Raw genomic sequence first — 18,104 nt, 5'->3', positions numbered from 1 at the left:
TACGGCTTTTGATCTGTTTTGTCCAATTGTGTGAAGGATGCTTTTCTGAATCTGATGCACCACTTTGATTTGCTGGTGTTTTCTGCTGCCAGTTTGGGACGATAAGGTAAGAGAATACTTTGGACTTGATGGAGGGAGTCAGATTCGGGTCTGAAATGTGTTTTCTGCGTAACAACGAGATGGGACCCAGAGATGCAGCCTGGCAGTTGGGTACTCACCTTTCCTGAAAGATGCCATCTGCCTGGAGGGAGAATGGGCTGTGACACGCAGGTGTCCCGAGGGACACTGCTGCGGCCGTGGTGGGTGTTAACGAGCAGGCATAAGGGAACGCTCCCGGCGAGCGCATCCTCTGAAGCCACTGCCACTGTCGGCGGCGCAGGGAAGGGAAGGGCCCTTTCTCTGGGTCCAGGTGGCCCAGACCCCTTTGTGCTGCCGCTCGGGAGAGGCCAGAGCCACTGCCACCGCCCGACCATGCTCAGGACCCTTGTGCCGGCGCTGCTGGCTCTGGTCACCGCCGTGGGCCCGAGCCAGGCCAGTGGCTTCACAGGTGAGGGGTCTGGGCTCTGTGCGGGGATGGCGGAGGGGTGATGGGCTCCCTGGGAGTGGGCCCCTTGAAGACGGCAGCCCTGCCGAGAGCTGGGCAGGCAGAGATGCACCTGCTTTGAGAGGCAGGGTCTGCCCCTTCTTGGCCATACCTTTTCATAACCACAAAAGAGGTGGTGGGAATGCTTCTGAATCACTTGGGGCTTGGTGGGGTTCAAGTGTGGATTCTGAGTCAGTGGGTCTGGGAGGGGCCCGGAACTCTGCATTTCTGCCTGGGGTACAGATGTTACAGGCCCGTTGGCCACGCTGAGAGTAACACATTCCTGGAGAGTCAGAATCGAACCCTCTGGAACCACAGCCCGTTAGTCTTCAACTTACAGATAAGGAGAGGGAGACCCAGAGTGGCCAGGGCCACAAAGCCGGCCGAGGGCAAGGTTTCCACCAGGGCTACCCCTGCCTTTGACCCTGGCTCAGACCTCCTTTGCCCGCCAGAGAGCGGGGATCATGAAGTGGGGCTTCCCGCTCACCTTGGGCTCTGCCAGCCCCGTTTCCTCAGCAAGTGGGGATGCAATTGGCCCACGGGGACGTGAGGGACCAAGCACATGTCCAAGGCCCTTGAGAGACACGTGTCAGCGGCTAAAAACACGTTGGATTTCTGAAGCCCCAGGTTTCAGAGAATTGAGATTGCAAAACTTTTACATCATTTTCCTATAGAAATCCATCTTATTCCGTTGGGAATTCAAACAGAGCCATTCTGTTTCTACCATCGACTTCAGTTTTGTACTAATTTAAATACTTTTCCTCCATGGGCAGGATTCTGTGATTTTTTTTCTAATGAATTGTGATTAAAAAAAACCCAACTTGATATTTCCTTTGGAATGACTACTATGCAAACCATACAGCTCAGTGGCAGAACGAATGGGAATGTCTGGAAGCCAGAGGAGGCCTTAGGACGCATTTCATGTGCAGGAGGACCCCGGCAGGAGCGCTAGGTGGTCCGTCAGGGCTGCACGTCTGTTTGCTCCCAGGTACCACATGCTCCGGTACAGGCATGATTTCATTTAATTCTCCTACAACCTCAGGCACAGCTATGATTCTACAAATGACAAGGCTGGGGCACCGAGAGGGCAGGAAACGTGCTTAGAATCACACGGCTGGTATTAGTGAAGCTGGTGTGACTGTAGTTCTGACCCCAGAACCCACCAGAGCATTAAGATTTTCTACCTCTGGGATTAGAACCCAGGGCCCCTGCCTCCTGTGCTCCTGAAAGGATTTGTCGAGCAGCAGGATCTGCTAAGCAGTTTCTACTGCGAGCTCGGCCAAGAAGCCAGGCCTGGGGAGGCCTTGGTGGCCTCTCACAGAATGGGAAAAACAAAACATGGAGATCCAGTGCAGTTTCACTTGGAAGGAGGAGTGTGTGCGCGTGCACGTGCGTGCACGTGTGCGTGTTCTCGCGAACACATGCAAGGCGCCATCGCTCAACTAGTGACCGCGTTTCACTGTGGCGTCTTCTCCAGCCCCTCATCCCAGTCACCTCTAAGCTCTGGCTTCGGAAGCCGCCTTCTCCTGCCCTACCCCACCCAGCCAAGGGCCTCTTACTCCCTCCCAAAGCTTCCTGGGACCCGCCCTTTGGTGAATACAGGTTGGGTCTACTCCCAGAGGCCCTGCCACCCCAGGGGAGGCCACCACGTGGCTTGGGAGTGGGCTTGCTCTGGGGCAGTGGGCTTCAGCACCCGATTCTGCCCAGAGTAAGGCTGCAGGCTCTCCCAGCAGCCTGGGCGTGAGGGCTGGCTTGGCCCCATTTCTTCCTGGGGGTCACCAGCCCCCAAGTCTTTCTTTCTGCATGCTTGTGGGCGACACCGAGGCCAAAGGTGGAACTCTTCAGGGGTGCTGTCCTGGGGATGGGGATGAAGATGATTTCTCCTGCCCCCTCTGAGTTTCGCCCCAGAAATCCACCTTCTCACTGAAGGGTTTACACTGCAACGTGGAGCCCCTACCCAGCGGCTGTACAGTCTCCTAAAGCTTAGAGCTCAGAGCTTGAGTATCTGAAAACGTGAATTACCTTCAAAGCATTCATTCATCCTTCACTGACAGCCCAGGAAGGCAGCAAGTCCCACGCTGGCCGCAGACGTGGGAGGCACCCCACGGCCCTCCTGTCAGTTCCCTGGGGCTGCCTCAGCAAAGCCCCACAGACTGGGGGGCTTAGTGGTAGAGATTTATTTCTTCACAGTCTGGAGGCCAGAGGTTCAAGGTCAAGGTGTCGGCAGGGTTGGTTCCTCCTGAGGCTGGGAGGGAGAATCTGTCCCCGACACACCTCTCCGCAGCTTCTGATGGTTTGTGTTGCTGCCGATTTTCGGGACCCCTGGCTTGTAGCTGCATCACCCTGACCTACGCCTTCATCTCCTATGGCATCTCCCTGTGTGCATTCCTGTCTCTGTGTCCAAATTCTCCCTCTCGTAAGGATGCCAGTCGTACTGGATCAGGGGCCACCCTACACCAATATCACCTCATCTTCACTAATTATGTCTGCACAAACCCTTTTTCCGAGTACAGTCACATTCTGTGGTCCTGAGGTTTAGAACTTCAACTTAGGAATTTGGGGTGGGACATGTTTCAGCCCTCACACGGTCCCTGCTCTATGAGGCAACAGAGGCTCCCCGGGCAGATGGGACACCCCAGGACCCAGTGGCAGGTGGTCCGCGACACAGGGGTCTGAGGCTGATGAAGGTAGTAGGTGATATGGGGTCTCGAGAACCAAGTGACAATCCTGATAAAGGCCATGGACATCTGTGCCCAGGAACCAGGCTCCAGGTGAGAGACACCTAGGCCAGCTGGATGTCCCACCTCGGGCACTGTGTCCTCACTCCCGCTGACCACAGCAACCGTCGGACTGAACTTTACCATCTATGAACTTCTCACATGTATTTGACTTGTGTGTTTATCTTTCATCTCATTCCAAAAAAATGGTGTCACTGCCATCGTGCCCAGCACTTAGTGGGCCTTTACTATGTATTCACCGAGGGAACCGCTGTGTATTCACGTCGCACGTGACAGCCCTTATTGCGGAAATACGAGGTGTGCGCAGGGCTCTCCAGCCCGCAGAGTCAGAGAACACGCAGCAGAGCCCAGGACAAGAGCCCCAGGAGCTTGGTTTCTCTGTGTTCCCTTATGTGTACCGTCAGGCCCCTGGGTGCGGGGAGCCAGGGTCGGGCTGGGGTGGCATCTCCTGCTCTGTGGGGGAGGGTTGCTCAGCCAGCAGGTGTCATGCTGCATCCCTTGCGTCTATGCTACTGCATCACCTTCTCGGATACGGGCTGGTGGGCAGATCCCAAGGGGTCCGCCGTGTGCGGGTGTCTTGTTTCACCTGCTCTTGCAGAAGCAGAGGACTTGCAGAGAACCCCTCAGATTGGTTTGATTCTGGCATTTTCTCCTCTTGTTTCTCCATCCTCCTCCCTCCCTCGTAGAAAAAGGCCTCTCCCTGCTGAGCTACCAGCTGTGCAACTACAGCGTGAGCCAGCACGTCCAGAGCGTGGAGGCAGTGCACACATCCCGCCTGACCTACGTTCCCTGCGGCTGGTGGGTCCCCTGGCGGCGCTGCCCCAAGACCGTCTACCGGACCCAGTACCTGGTGGTGGAGGTTCCTAAGCGGAGGAACGTGACCGACTGCTGTGAAGGCTATGAGCAGCTGGGCCTCTACTGCGTCCTGCGTGAGTCCTGCTCCGTCTTGGGATAGTCACTGTTCACGCCCCCTGGCCCTGAACTGACTAGAACACGGGTCCTCAGCCTCAGGTGTGCCACAGGGTCACCCATAGGGCCAGTCGAAGCACGGGTCACTGGCCTCACCCCGGATTTCAGGCCCAGGGGGGCAGGGGTGAAGTACGAGTTCCCAGGTGATGGTGATGCTACCGGCCCGAGCCCCACTCTGGGAGCCTCTGTTTCGGGTGGTGGCTCTCAGACCTGGCTGCACACCGAAGTCCCCGGGGCAGCTTCAATAACGAGGACGTCTGGGTCCCCCTTCAGACACTCTGATGGACTCAGTCTGGGGCGTAGCTTGGGGGCCCTGGGATATTTCTTAAAGCTCCCCCAGCCATTCTAACAGGCAGCTGAGTTTGAGAACAGCATTGCGATCTCTTCTGTGATGGCAGCCAGCCTTGTCGTTCTAAAGGCTGTGAGACCCTAGCCTGAGCCCCAATCTCTGAAAGAGATGGAAAGGGTCCCCTAGCTGTCCAGAGCTCCCAAGGCCTCTTACTCCCTCTGCGTGGTTCAAAAGACGCTGGGGCGGCGACCAGCCATGCTGAGGCTGTCCCAGGCTCGTCTGAGGCCGGGCGAACGGGGCTGTGTGGCGTTCAGGGCTCAGCCTCTTGACACGGAGGGAACTTTCCAGAAGGCCTCTTCCGGGGGCCAGGGTGCAGGCGTGTGCTTGTGTGAATACGTAGGGGGGTGGTGGTGATCGTTTGAATCAGTTTCAGAGCTGAGATGAGTTTCTGAACAGGCAGGAGGCCTGCCTACACCCGCCCCCGTGGTGGAGGGGAAGTGGGAAGGGTGGCAATAGGGCACCCTGAGACGTGAGGCTGCCTCCTCTGAAATGCAGAGAGCACCAGCTCGCGGAGTGTGGGAGCGGCTCCCGTGACCCGTCCATCCCCGGGGTCCCGGGCAGCAGGACAGCCGCAGGCTAGGGCGTGGACACGGCACACCAGGGGCGCCAGCCCTCCAGCCCTAGGGGCTAGCAGATGTAGAGTCTTGGGTCCCTCAGACCCTGCAGACGGGCTGGACCTGCAGTTATCTTGAGTGCATCTCCCTCAGCCTCCAAAGCCCGCAGAGGACGGGGTGGCTGACATGTGCACTCATGCAGCTCAGAGGGCCAGGCCCCGAGGTGACCGGACCGCTCAGTGTTGAGCAGGTCACAGGAACACGTCTCTTCTGGGAGTGTTAAAACGACACCATGGCCACCAATGCCGCCACCACCAATAAAAACCAGGAAGGGCCAGCTGGCCTCAGGTCCGCGGCTGGGTGCCTGTTGTGTATTCCCGCTGGTTCCCTGAAGGGACACTTGCAGGGGCGGTGCTGGGTCTGAGGAGCCCCTTCCCATGGTGACCACGGCTCTCTGTCTGCCGTCCCTGCCTCCAAGGGCCCCATGCACAGCGGGAGCTGCCCCTGCCCTGGGAGCACGCTCTTCTGGGGCTGGGGGTCCCGGGTCGGGGAGGCCTCAGCTGGGGCACACGGCGCTTGGGTTGGAGCATCAGATCCTGGTAGAAGGAGGGGGCCCCACCCTAGCCCACCCGCCTTCCCCCGCAGAGGCCACACTCTCCCCACCTGCTGTCGGTCTGTCGTGGGGCTGGTGAGGCCACAGGTTCAGAGGGCCAGAGGGGCCCCCAGGAAAGGCTGAGCCCCCCAGCCCCGCCCAGCCTGAGCAGTCACCTGTCTGTGCGGCCTGCTGCCCTCCCCCCAGGAGAGAAGGCGGGAGGCACCTGCCTCCTGGGAAGCAGGGACACAAGCTCATCGTGCTTCCCAGCGAACCAGCCTCCCGCGGGACTCAGCCCCACTTTTAAAGTGTTAGCGCCTTTAAATAGGGGCTCGCCAGGCAGGAGAGGCCCAGAACATTCTAGCTAGAGTCCCGTGGGCAGATCTGCTCTGGGGAAGCGCAGGTCATGGGGCGGCCGGTGTTTGGCGGGGGGCCAGGGTGGGAGGCGCTGGGGGCAAGGGGAGGACTCACCTTGAAGGCCCCCAGGCCCAGCAGAGGGGGCTGAATTGGGGTGGGGTGGGGTCCACAGTCCCCCCCGTGCCTTGGAAGGGTCACTCTGGAAGCAGCGTGGAGAGGACGCAGGCAGGATCCCAGAAGGAAGGAGAAGAGAGAGGAAAAGGGGCCTGTGAAAGCCAGTGGGAGATTCCTGGTCGCTACGGGACGGGAGCAGACGGGGACACAGACCTGGGGAGGCGGGTGACTTGAAGCCCTGTCGTATTTAGTTGGTGACGTTTGAGGAAGGGGCTGTGGCGCGCGTGGGAGGGGCACAGTGAGGAGGAACGTCCAGGCACACGGCCCACTGGACACCTGCTCGGGCAGGTCCCGGCTTGCTGCCTGGGCCCCGCTTGACCCTGCAGCTGCTGCGGGGCTGCCCTGTGACCGCCGGGGAGGGCATGGTGGGCTGCAGCACTTGTTCCTGCAGCTTGGGAGACCCCCAGTGAGCCTCGGTCTCCCCCACCTCCGAGCTCAGGGACACCACGTGGGCAGCTAGAAGGTGCCTGGTGGGAAGTATTTACACCACGGGCACCAGCAGCTCAGCTTTCTCCACACCTGCCTGGCTCCTCGGATCAAAGCTGGTGCAGAGGTGCCTCACGACAGCTTGGCTCTCTGGAACCAGAAGTGAGAGGTCCCTGTAAGTGATGCGCTGAGACCCACTGGTTGATTAGCACAGAGGAGCCTGGGGCCACAGCCCGGATGTGGCAGCCTGGGCACCTGGGGCGGAGAGGCAGGCAGAAGGCACTCGCCTCCGGGTCGCCCGGGGCTGGGGTTTCTCATGTCTCGGCAACCTCAGCTCAGCGGTCTCATCCCCGGCAGCAGTGAAACCTCAGCTTTCCTTTCTTCTCTCTCTTCCCACTCAACAGTCAAGAACCCAAAAAAGGGAAGAGCATTATGTGAGAAGAGAACACGTGATTTTTTTTTTCCGTCTCAATGCCTTTTTCAATTTTTTTAAGTCCCACATTTGGAAGGCCATGATATAAGTCATATATGATCTTAGTTGTGGGAAGGCCATGATAAGCCATATATGACCTTAGTTAAGTGTATTTTTACAGTACAAAAACGAATACACAAGCAACGTAGAAAATTTGGAAACAAAGAAAAGGGAAATTGCCCATAAGTCTGCCCTCCCCCCGCCCCCCCAAACAACCCCCCTCCCGCAACAATGACCACGGTTAACATTTTCTTCTAGTTTCATTCAGGGAAGACCTTTTACAGAAGGGTGGTCACCCTGCTGGAGATGTTTTGCAGCACACTTGTACCCCTTGGCAATTTATCTGGAACTCTTCCGAGCCCATAAATCGTGTTCTCCAGCGTGATTTAATGCCCACAAGGCACCGCGTCACACGGATGGGTCAGCACTGAGCAATCTGCTACCACTTAGCATCTAGTGGTTTCCAATTTCTGGTTCTTATAAATAACGCTGCGATGAGTTTCATCTGGTGCAAACACTGCTGCACAAAAGTTGGAATATTTAGTCAGGATGGATTCCTCAGAGCAGAACTGAGCATCTCAGTGGGCACTCACCACCTGCTGCGACGCCCCTGTTCCCGCATGGTCCGTCTCCTCCTCACGCCCTTCTGCACGGCAAGCCCAGGACCCCGCTGGACCCGGAGCCTAACCCAAACTTCCCTTCTCCCAGGCTGATGGCCAGGGCCCCTTTGAGGAAAGAGAATTCCGAGGAAGGGTTATTATCTGATTATTCCAGAGCGGATCCGATTCCCCAGTCCTAGAGAGTCCTGGGCTGTGACTCAGACAGAAATCTCCGCCTTATCTCATGAACCGTGACTCACCTGGGGTTGCCAGGCGCTGGGCAGTCCTGGGTCATTGTTTGTGTCGAGTTAGGGAAGGAGAGGAGGATTTTTGACTTTCTACCAAGTTGGAACCATTTACTGTTCTCTCTGGCTCTCCGTAAGCCGGCCAGCCCTGAGGGATGGAGGGAGTTTCCCAGCAGCCTCCATATTAAGATGAACTTTAACTCGAAAGCACTTCTGTTGTGATCAGGTCACTGTTTTTGGAAGCCCGTTTCTCCTGGTGGCTATTTTCCTTTCGTTTAGATAAATCTCTTGGTTTAGAATAGTTTTCAATTTCCAGACAAAGATTTGCAAAGACAGTAGAGAGAGTCCCCCTTCACCCCTCTCCCAGGGTCCCCAATGTTAGCTCTTACGTTACCAGGGAGCATTTTCCCCAATAAGGACCAACGTGGGTGCATTACTGCTTAATTCTACTCCACACTTTACTTGGATTTCCCTTTTTTTCCCCCTAATGTCATTTTTCAGTCCCAGGAGCCCATGATACATTTAATCTCATGTTTCTTAACCACCAGGCAGGAGAGGCCCAGAACATTCTAGCTAGAGTCCCGTGGGCAGAGGGACTGCCAACCGAGGCGGCTCGTTTTCACAATGGGAGAGAAAGCAACGTGCTCCCGATCCTTGCGGGTGGCCCTCCAGGGGTCTCGGCATTTCCATCCCAGCACAGCCTCTCTCGGGCTGCACCAAAGTTGTCCCTGCATGGCCGCTTCTCCAGGACGTCAGACATCGGAATAGCCACCGGGGCAACTAGGAAGTGAGGAGGGGGCCGAGGACAGCGTGGAGAGGAGAACGCGCTTGACAGTGACCGCCGAGCCCAGGCTCAGCTTCCGCGAGGAGAGAGCTGACGGGGCCCCACGCAGCTGCCTTGGGGATGTGTTCCCAGCAGGAGGGGCCGCCACCTTCTTTCTGGCTGTGGAGCACCCCGCAGAGACTCTGGAGAGCCCCAGAGGACCACCCTTAGGACCCCGGCCCCTCGGCCCTTCCTTTCCACTTGGCGACCCCACGCATCCTCCCAAGCGGCTGGCCCTCCACAGCTCTGAGGGCGTGTTTCCAGAGCACGGCTGTCACGCCTTCGCTGACTGTCCTGGAGTTTGGGGAGCCCAGAGTGGCTCTCCTGAATGTCACGTAGGACACAGAGCTTTACGTGGACCTGGGCAGGAGGCAGATGGGTTTGAGTGACACCCAGTCGGGCCTGGAGCCCTCGTCCCCGGGTGGGTGGGCGGAGCTCACACAGGCCCTTCCTCGGATGCTGGTGTTGGGGTCTTGCCTTCCTTGTGCTCCCTCCCTGCTGCCCTCAGCCCCCGGACGCTCACGGCTGCCCAGCTTCCTGCATCCCATGCTGCCCTGAGCTCCATCCACTGCTGGGCCTGCACAGACCTGGCAGGGGGGTCGCCCTGCCGCCCCCGACGCCCAGCCACCGAGCAAGTGTCGGCAGCATCAGCTGGCGCCCTGGCCGCCTCCCTGCAGAGAGCAGCACGCCCGCTTCCCCCGGGTTCCCGTTCTTCTCTCCCTCTCCTGTGCTTTCCTGTCCCCTGAATGTCAGCACCCTGGCTCCCGGCTAGTCCCCTAGGAGCCCCCGGATTCTCAGATAGTTCCTGCTCTTATCAGATCTCTGAAAGCTCTTTGCTTTAGAAGCCCATGCCTCCGCCAGCCCTCACCACACCTGGCTGCACATCCCCCGTCGTCTTTGCCTCCTGCAGGCTCCTGTCCGCACGTCTGCATCGTCTGCCCCGAGCTGCGTCCCACCGAGCACGTTGTGAGTGCTGGCCCTGGAGGTGTGCAGCCCACAGCCCCACTGATTGACCTCAGCAGACCTCCCGGGCATTGACCAGGGGAGGGGACAGGGCCTCGCTGCCCCCCATCTCCATGTGCGCCTCCAGAAAGCGCGCCACACTTCACATCCGCACGGCCAAATCCTGGCTCCACCCAAGGCCACTCTTCCTGCAGCTTCTCCCGGAAATGGTGCCGAGTGGATGCCCAGGCCTGAAGCCTTGGAACCATCTTGAAGCTTCTCTTTCTTTTACACCCTGTCCTGTCAGCACGTCCTGCGGGCACTTCCAGCTACAGACACTCAGGATCTGAGGCTTCCCGCTTGTTTCCACCCATCACCCTGGTCCAGCCTCCACCAGCTCTCGCCTGGACCATCACAATAGGCTCTCGACAGGCGCGGCTGCCAGAGCACAGCAGGGATTAGCAAGTCAGGCCGCCCTCAGGGAGGCTGTGGACGCAGGACAGGGAGGGGAAGGGGCAGAGGCAGGGGACGATTTCACGGCATTGGCCACGGGGTCGGAAGGTGGTTTGTAAAATCCCAGGTACCTGGGGCTTTGCATACGGGGTGCGGCAGCTCCAGCCCCCAAGGGCCACCTGAGGGTCCTAGGAGGTGGGGACGCAGAGCTTGGCCGAGCAGTGAGAGTCTGGGCAGGGCACCACAGCGTCCCCTTCACCACGGACCTGCCCCAAACCCCCAGGGCACCCACCTCAACACCACGGGGGTCTTTCCGTGGTCCAGCCCACCTGCTCACCCACCGCGCCCTCACCAGCCCCGGGGACCTCCTTCTCACCTTTGGGGGGCCCAGCGCATTCCCACTTCCTGGGCCTCAAGCTACAGGCTGTCCCCCCAGTGCCCCGGCCCCTGCAGAGACCCCTGTTCAGGGTGGCCTTCCCTGCCTACCTGCCCCTGGGCCCTGCTTCTTCCCCGCAGCTCTCATTCATCTGAGCTTTTGTAGGCCTATTGGCATATTGGTCTCTGTCCAACATCTAAGTGTCCTGAGGCAGGGACTTTGCCTCGGGCCCACTGCTGGGTCACGGGTACCTTGCTTTGTGTCTGGCACATAGTAGGTGCTCAATAAATATTCAATGAGTGAGTGAGTGAGCTGTCAGGACACAGAGCAGCAAGGGGGCCTCTACGGGCGTGGTAGAGAGCCCTGTACATGGACTCCTGAGGCCTAGAGGAACAGGTCACCCGGGCCCCCAGCTTCCTGGGAGAAGCTGCCCTCCTCCCAGGAAAGACGGGCAGGCTACGTTAGAGTCAGAGCAAACGGCCTCGCTGGCTGCTCTGCAGGACAGGGCGAGGCCCTGCCCAGGCCTGGCGGTGCCCCTTGAGTGGGCTGCCCTGTGCGCCTCGGAACCGCAGACAGATCCCAGTGCCAGGAGGCATCCAGACACAGCGCCACGCAGGCCATCCGGGATTCCACAGCCAATAGCACTAATCGCTGCTCGCTTGTCCCCCAGCCCTGAATCGATCTGAGGAGTTCGCATCTAGACCCGGCATCTGCCCGGCGGTGAGGCCAGAAGCGTCTACCTCGCCATGCACCCTGGATACGGACTGTCCTGGTCTTCAGAAGTGCTGCCCTTCGTCGGGGGGCCCCCGCTGCTCGGCCCCTGCCCCCCGAGGTAGGGCTGAGGCCTGATCTGGGAGAAGGTGGGGGGAGGAGTGAGTTTCTGGTAGCAGCAGCCCGGGTTTTGTGGGGAGCCTGCAGCCTGTGCACGGGCCCATTTCACTCATAAAATCGGCCACTGACCCCTCAGGGGGAGAAGTGTGCTCACAGCTGTCCTGAGGGGGTTAGACGTTCCTGGAAAAGCAGGGACCCCAGTTTCCCAAGATTGCCTGGGGAGGCCCTCAGAGCTCCCGGTGAGCTTGCTGGGAGCTGAGCTGTGTCAGAGCTGGGAGGTTTAGGACTGTCTGCTTGTGCAGCCCCACGGGGACCCGAAATCCTTCCCAGGCCCCCGTCTGGCAAGTCAGTGCAGGCCCCCAGGAGAAGAGGTGGTCAAGGTTCAGAGCCAGGGAAACACATATAAACTGTATATATATATAACGTGCAATATACAATATATTATAAAACATGAAGTATTAGTATAATATGTATCTTATTAGCATAGTATAAAGTAATAGTATACATAATGTAAATATTATGTTACATATAATATATAATGATACTATTATACTGTATACATTATAGTATATATGTCATAAGTAATATACGTCATGTTATCTAATATACCTTGTGTACAATAGTACATTCTACGGTATAAATGGGACCATAGATAACATAAGAGAAGCGGGGCAGGGGGTCGGAAGCGTGCCACCCCATTCCCCAGGGGCCTCCTGTGGCCCCAGCCCGTCCTGGGCCTGAGGCTCATCCCTGTGCCCTCGGGCAGCTCCAGAGGGGAAGCTGGCGAGTTTCTGGTACAACGTGACCGTCCTGGTGAAGATGGACTTCACGGAGCTCCAGCAGGCGGACCCCAGGCTGCTGGATCACATGAGGCTTCTGCACTCCATGGTAGGTGTCGGGGTGTCGGGAGGGGTTCCATAAGAGACCCCAACTGACTAACTCTGAACCAAATGTGGATTCTTACTTAAAAACAGCTTGGGGCTTCCCTGGTGGCGCAGTGGTTGAGAGCCCGCCTGCCGATGCAGGGGACACGGGTTCGTGCCCCGGGTCCGGGAAGATCCCACATGCCGCGGAGCGGCTGGGCCCGTGAGCCATGGCCGCTGAGCCTGCGCGTCCGGAGCCTGTGCTCCGCAACGGGAGAGGCCACAACAGTGGGAGGCCCGCGTACCACAAAAAAAAAAAAAAAAAAAAAAACCAGCTTGAAAGAGATACGATTTTTGTGCAATAAAATGCCCTCTCGGAGGGTGCAGTTTGGTGTGTTTTGAGGTACGTGGCGTGCAAGCCCTACCCTATCACGACGTGAAGCAGGAAACTCCTCCTCTTTTCAGGGTCTGTTGCTTAAGGCCCGGGTGCAGCCTTCCCAGGCCCCAGAGCTGTGCCCTTGAGCACCCCTCTCACGCATCCCGAGTTCTGGCTCCCGCTTTAGGGAAGTCCCAGGAGTTCTGGAAGGTGCTGAGATGGGGACCTCTAGACTGGGCTCCTCTGCCTTGGCACTGTCGACGTTTGGGGCTGCATGGCTCTGTCATGGGGCTGCCTGTCCCCACAGGGTTTCGCAGCAGGCCTGGCTCTACCCAAAAGAGGCCAGAAACGTGCCCGGCTGTGACAACCAAAACTGTCTCTAGATGTGGCCACAGGCCCCCTGAGGGGCAAGGCCCGCACCCCACCCCCGGGAGGGAGCCCCAGCCTAGACACAGCTCATGCTTGCTGACGCCTCAGCAGCGCCTTGCAACCAGCAGGACGTCTTCACGCTCTGGGAGTCGCCCCACCCCCGCCCAGGTCCTGGGAGCCCAGTTGGGGGCAGGCACTGCTCACCACCACCTGACGGTGCCTGCCCAGGGTGGTGGTCTGACCTCAGGACCCGCTTCCCAGGTGAGTGCCCTGCAGTCACCCCACGCTGGGAAGGGCCCTGCATTTGTATAATGCTCTGCTATTGCCTCTTGAAATGCTTAATAGTTTTTGAACAAGGGGCTGCACGTTTCCTTCCGCACTGGACCCCTCACGCTGTGTGCCTGGTCCTTCCTGACTGTCAGGTCCCGTAGATGTGGCCCCTGGGTCATGAAATCAGACCAGAGTTGGCCGGGGTGAGCCCAAAACAGATGGCATACACCCTCACCTTGCTCTGGGCTGTCCAGTAAAACGGCTTGAGAGGTACTCCCAAAGGTCACCTTGACCCAGAAGCCTCTTTAACTGTCCCAGCTAGAAGAGATTTTTGTCTTTTCTTAGCTGGGGATGCCTAGTTGGCCAGTAAGAACATGGCTCTGGAGCCAGACTGCATGGATTCAAATCCCAATACTGTCACTCATCAGCTGTGTGACCTTGCTCAAGTTACTTAACCTCTCTGTGCCTTAGATACCTACTCTATTAAACAGGAATAATCATAAGCCTACATGAGACAGTGGCTGTGAGGTTTAGACAGTACATTAAAAGGCTTAAAACGATGTTGATCCATGTAGGTTCTGAGCTGCTGTGATTGTTGGTTTTTTTTTTTTTTTTTTTTTCTCTTGCGGCACGCGGGCCTCTCACTGCCGTGGCCTCTCCCGTTGCGGAGCCCAGGCTCCGGACGCGCAGGCTCAGCGGCCATGGCTCACGGGCCCAGCTGCTCCGCGGCACGTGGGATCCTCCCGGACCGGGGCACGAACCCGTGTCCCCTGCATCGGCAGGCGGACTCTCAACCACTGCGCCACCAGGGAAGCCCTGATTATTGGTTTTTGAATGTTATTGTTCTCGTCACCCTTTGCCTCTTCGTGTGTGAAGGTTTTGTTCCTGCCCTCAGGAGAGCCTGTCCACATGGGCTCCTGACTGCAGCAGGTGCTGGGCGCCCTAACTGAGGGGTTTGCACGAGGCCAGTGTTGACTTCCTGATCTGCCTCCCCCTGTGAAGGGTTTCAAGTCTGCTGAGGAGGGCGCGGGCTCCAGGGCCCCCCAAACACCTTTCTGGTTTCCAGGGGAGACTTGTGGGTTTGTTGGCAAAGCCTGCTTCGGTGATGCCCTTCTGCCTGGTAGTCACGCTGTTTGCCTGTCTTCCCAAGGCAAATATTAATGCTACCTTGAGATTTCGGGATATTAGACTGGAACAAAAAGAATTCATATGAAATGAGAAAAGGGATCATTCAATTTCAGAAAATATCAGATGTGGTTTGACGTCCAGTTCCCCAATTCCAGACCTGATTCTCTGTTGTCAGCTGCAAGGGCGGGGACCAGTGGGGGGACCCTGGTTGACCGGTGTCTCTTCCTGGGGCTGCGGTAGCAGACCACACAGCAGAGGTCCGCTCCAGGCGTCTCCTTAGCTTCTCCCTGTGTCCTCACATTGTTTCCTCTGCCAGTGTCTGTCTGTGTCCAAACGTCTTCTTTGTGGAAGGACACCAGTCATCTTGGACCAAGGCCCACCCTAATGAGCTCATCTTAACTAACTACATCTGCAACGGCCCTATCTCCAAATAAGGTCACATTCTGAGGTTCTGGGGGATTAGGACTCCAACATGGGGATTTTTTTTTGGGAGGGGGACACAATTCAACCCCAAAGTATTTATAATCTGGTTTGCGGGACTTTATTGGAATGACAACAGAAATAAAAATATTGGAGAGAGTTTTTTGCTGCACAGGAGAATGGTGTGTGTGTTGTGTGTGTGTGTGTGTGTGTGTTGTGTGTGTGTTTGTGCAGTTAATTTTAACGTCCCTAGGCCTCTGTCTCCCTGTCTGTCCGATGGGCGCGTCCTTCCACCACCTGATGCTCTGACTCTGGTTTCACAGGTCACCAGTGCCCTGCAGCCACTGGACACCGCTGTCCACCACTTGCACTCGGCCGGGGGGGACACCTCGATCACGGTGTCCCGGCTGCTGCTGGGTCTGCCGCAGCCGGAGCCTGTGGCCCGCGTCTCCGCGGCGCTGGAGGGCGTGGTGAAACGCATCTATGAAGTGATTGACATCCGGGTGCAAGGTACGGCTTCCCTTTGTTGTCCCCTTGGGGGCGGGGGCCGCCGGAGTGGGAGAATCATCCAGTGGGTGAGGGGCGGTCAGACCCACCTTTAGCTCATCCCAGCCCAGAGTTTAAACTCCAAGTTCCGAAGCCGAGATTTTGAGAACTCGTTCTGTGCTAGCATCCCCTTCCCCTCCCCTCCTTCCGGCCTCCTCCTAAGCCTCTCACGTCCAGTTTCTCCTTCCATCCAGGTGGAGGCTGGAGAACAAATCCTAGAACAGCACACAAATAACCCATTTGCTCAGTTCTCGGGTTCCCAAATTTCCTTGTGGCCTCTTTCCCACCCTCGCTAAGGACATCCTTACATCTCGAAGGCTCTTAAAGCAGAGTTGGCACAAATCTGAGTTTGGTGCAGCAGATAGATGTGTTTCTGGAAGAAATTACCTGGCTTTTTTCTTTTCTTTTTTTTTTCTGTCCATGTCAGGGTTTGGCAAACTTTCTGAAGAAGGCCAGATAGTAAATATTTTTGGCTGTGGGCCACATGGCCTGTTTCAACAGCTCAGCTTTGCAAAGTGGCATGAAAGTAACCTTGGACAGTCCGTGAGCAGACGGCTGGGCTCCAACAGCACTTTCCTTCCCGCTACAGAAGGCAGCTGGAGTTTGCTGCACCCTTAGGAGGATGGCCGCTCTCGTGAGGCAGCTCTTTCTATGCCGCTGAAGGTCACACAGAAAGACGCCAGGGTCTGGAGCCCAGGGAAAGCTCTAGTGATGGCCTTCCCTTCAACTCTGCAAATGTTCTTGAAAACCAAACCGAGCAGCGCCCTTAAACCAAGTGCTTGTCTCGTCCGTTCTGACAGGTTTCCGTCCGGAGACCCTAGAAACTCCCCAGCAGGTGAACCAGGAGGGGTTAGCTCACGAGGCAGCGAGAGAGAAGGCACGCGGCAGGGCCCGCGGGCGCGTCCTCGGGAGGGTGTCAGAGAGACTCCGTTATGGGGTGCGGCTCTGATTGGGTGGCTGAGGAGAGGGAGGGGTAAGGGAGTGGGGCTTGTTCTAGGTTGGATGCTGTCAGAAAGCAGAGGCAGTTCTGTGATTGGGTATTTCAATCAATCTCATCCGCGGGGAGGGGAAACCAGCATGAAGACGAGCTAGGGTTAGTAAAGAACGAACAGCCCCTCACTGCGGCCAAGAGAGCGGTTGGTGCTCGGTGGGTGACGGTGGCCTTTTTTTTCCGTCTGGCTTAGATAAAAGGGTGATATGGCCTTGCTCGGTCCTGGCGGCAGAGAAGCCTGGCTTCCGACAGGAGAGGGCCACGCCCTTCTGCAGGTCAAGGGCTGCTCTGCCCTATTTCTCCATCCATACACTGCCGTCCACAGGATAGATGCTTGGGAAGGATGTCTGGACCTCGTGATTTCAGACTCAACACAGCCCCAAAGTGATCTGCTCGGGCCACAGCGCCCACCCAAGCACATGGAGCTGTGCCTTGAGCCGTGGGCCAGCTGCTCCGGTGAAGAGGGTTGTGACCGATGGGGCCTCTGAGGCAGGGCATCAAGAGGCCCCTGGGGACCGCAGCCCAGACCACTCCTCAGCTCGTGTGATACACATCTAGAGGTTAATGGGAAGGACCGATGGCCCTGATGAGTATTCTCACCTGTTCTCCTTTCCCACAGACGTAGATGAATGTTCCTATGACGAACTCAACGCCTGTGCTGGGAGGGGACGGTGTCTAAACATGGAGGGCTTGTACCAGTGCCTCGGTCACCCGGAGTCGCCCAGCTCGTCCCCCCAGAAGCTGGATGGCAGCTGTGAAGGTGAGCGACCGGGCTCTCCAGGTGGGGAAGGAAGGCCTTAAGGAAGCCTCAGTTGAGATGCAGACACACCTTATCCCCTTTGGCCTCTAGAGTTCTCTCTTCTTTCTGGAACCTGATTTATGGCTTTAACAACATTGTTACGGGAGTGCAAGGATAAGTCGCTCCCAGTCTCAGCACCGTGGCCAATTGTTTTTATTTTCTCCTGTTTCCTTCCAGTTTTTTTGTTTTTGACCTTATTTAAATCCTGCCACATATTCAATTTTGTATCTTGCTTTCTTCACTTCCCATTATGTCATGTAAAGGTTTCCAAGAAGCAACCTTGTCTTCATAATTACGATTTTCAATGCTCGAGTAACAGTGGTATGCTATAGCAGGGATGCAATGCTCTTAGCTATTTCCCTCGTGGGGGACTTGTATGTCACCTCCAACATTCCTCTCTGAACACTACAACTTTCGCTAGCATTGTGAAGTGGTTGGGGAGAATCTTGTTATAACTGAGTTGGAATAAATTAGTGATTTAATCCTCATGTTCTTTTCCCTTTAAGGGGAGAGGGGTGATTGAGTGGTGGCTATTCCTAGGGTCTCTGGAGTTTTAAAAATGCACCTACCAGCCCCACCTCTGCAGCCAGACTCGCCTGTCCTGTGCCCTGGGGGCTTTGTCCGATTAGAACTGTGCATCTCCTCTGTGCACGATGTACCCACAAAGCTTTGCACAGAATCCCAGCAGCCCGTCCTAGATCTCCTGCGCTGTGGCCTCAGGGGGGAGCAACCCGACCCGCCATGTGAACAGAAGTTTGGAATATACAGTTATTGACAATACTCTGCTCGGTTATCTGAGAAGACATCAGACTCTGTTCACAGGCAGGAGTGCTGCCAAACTGCCACGCTGACAGCTCAA

At 57.0% G+C, this 18,104-nt stretch overlaps 1 protein-coding gene across 1 annotated transcript in view; it reads left to right on the top strand.

Annotated features, from left to right (window-relative positions):
* Nucleotides 1–471: 471 nt before the first annotated feature.
* The window catches only part of UMODL1 (uromodulin like 1), a 63,329-nt gene continuing 45,696 nt past the window's right edge, over nucleotides 472–18,104 (top strand). Inside the window, exons 1-6 of the mRNA XM_030835476.2 lie at nucleotides 472–547; nucleotides 4,008–4,250; nucleotides 11,323–11,484; nucleotides 12,250–12,371; nucleotides 15,233–15,419; nucleotides 17,066–17,206. Coding sequence (XP_030691336.2) covers nucleotides 472–547; nucleotides 4,008–4,250; nucleotides 11,323–11,484; nucleotides 12,250–12,371; nucleotides 15,233–15,419; nucleotides 17,066–17,206 — 931 coding nt within the window. The remainder of the gene's footprint in view (nucleotides 548–4,007; nucleotides 4,251–11,322; nucleotides 11,485–12,249; nucleotides 12,372–15,232; nucleotides 15,420–17,065; nucleotides 17,207–18,104) is intronic.

Source organism: Globicephala melas, chromosome 4 (genome assembly GCF_963455315.2).
Source record: "Globicephala melas chromosome 4, mGloMel1.2, whole genome shotgun sequence".
Classification (NCBI taxonomy): domain Eukaryota; kingdom Metazoa; phylum Chordata; class Mammalia; order Artiodactyla; family Delphinidae; genus Globicephala; species Globicephala melas.
The sequence above is the reverse complement of the archived record's forward strand: the minus strand, read 5'-3'. Positions and strand labels throughout refer to the sequence as shown.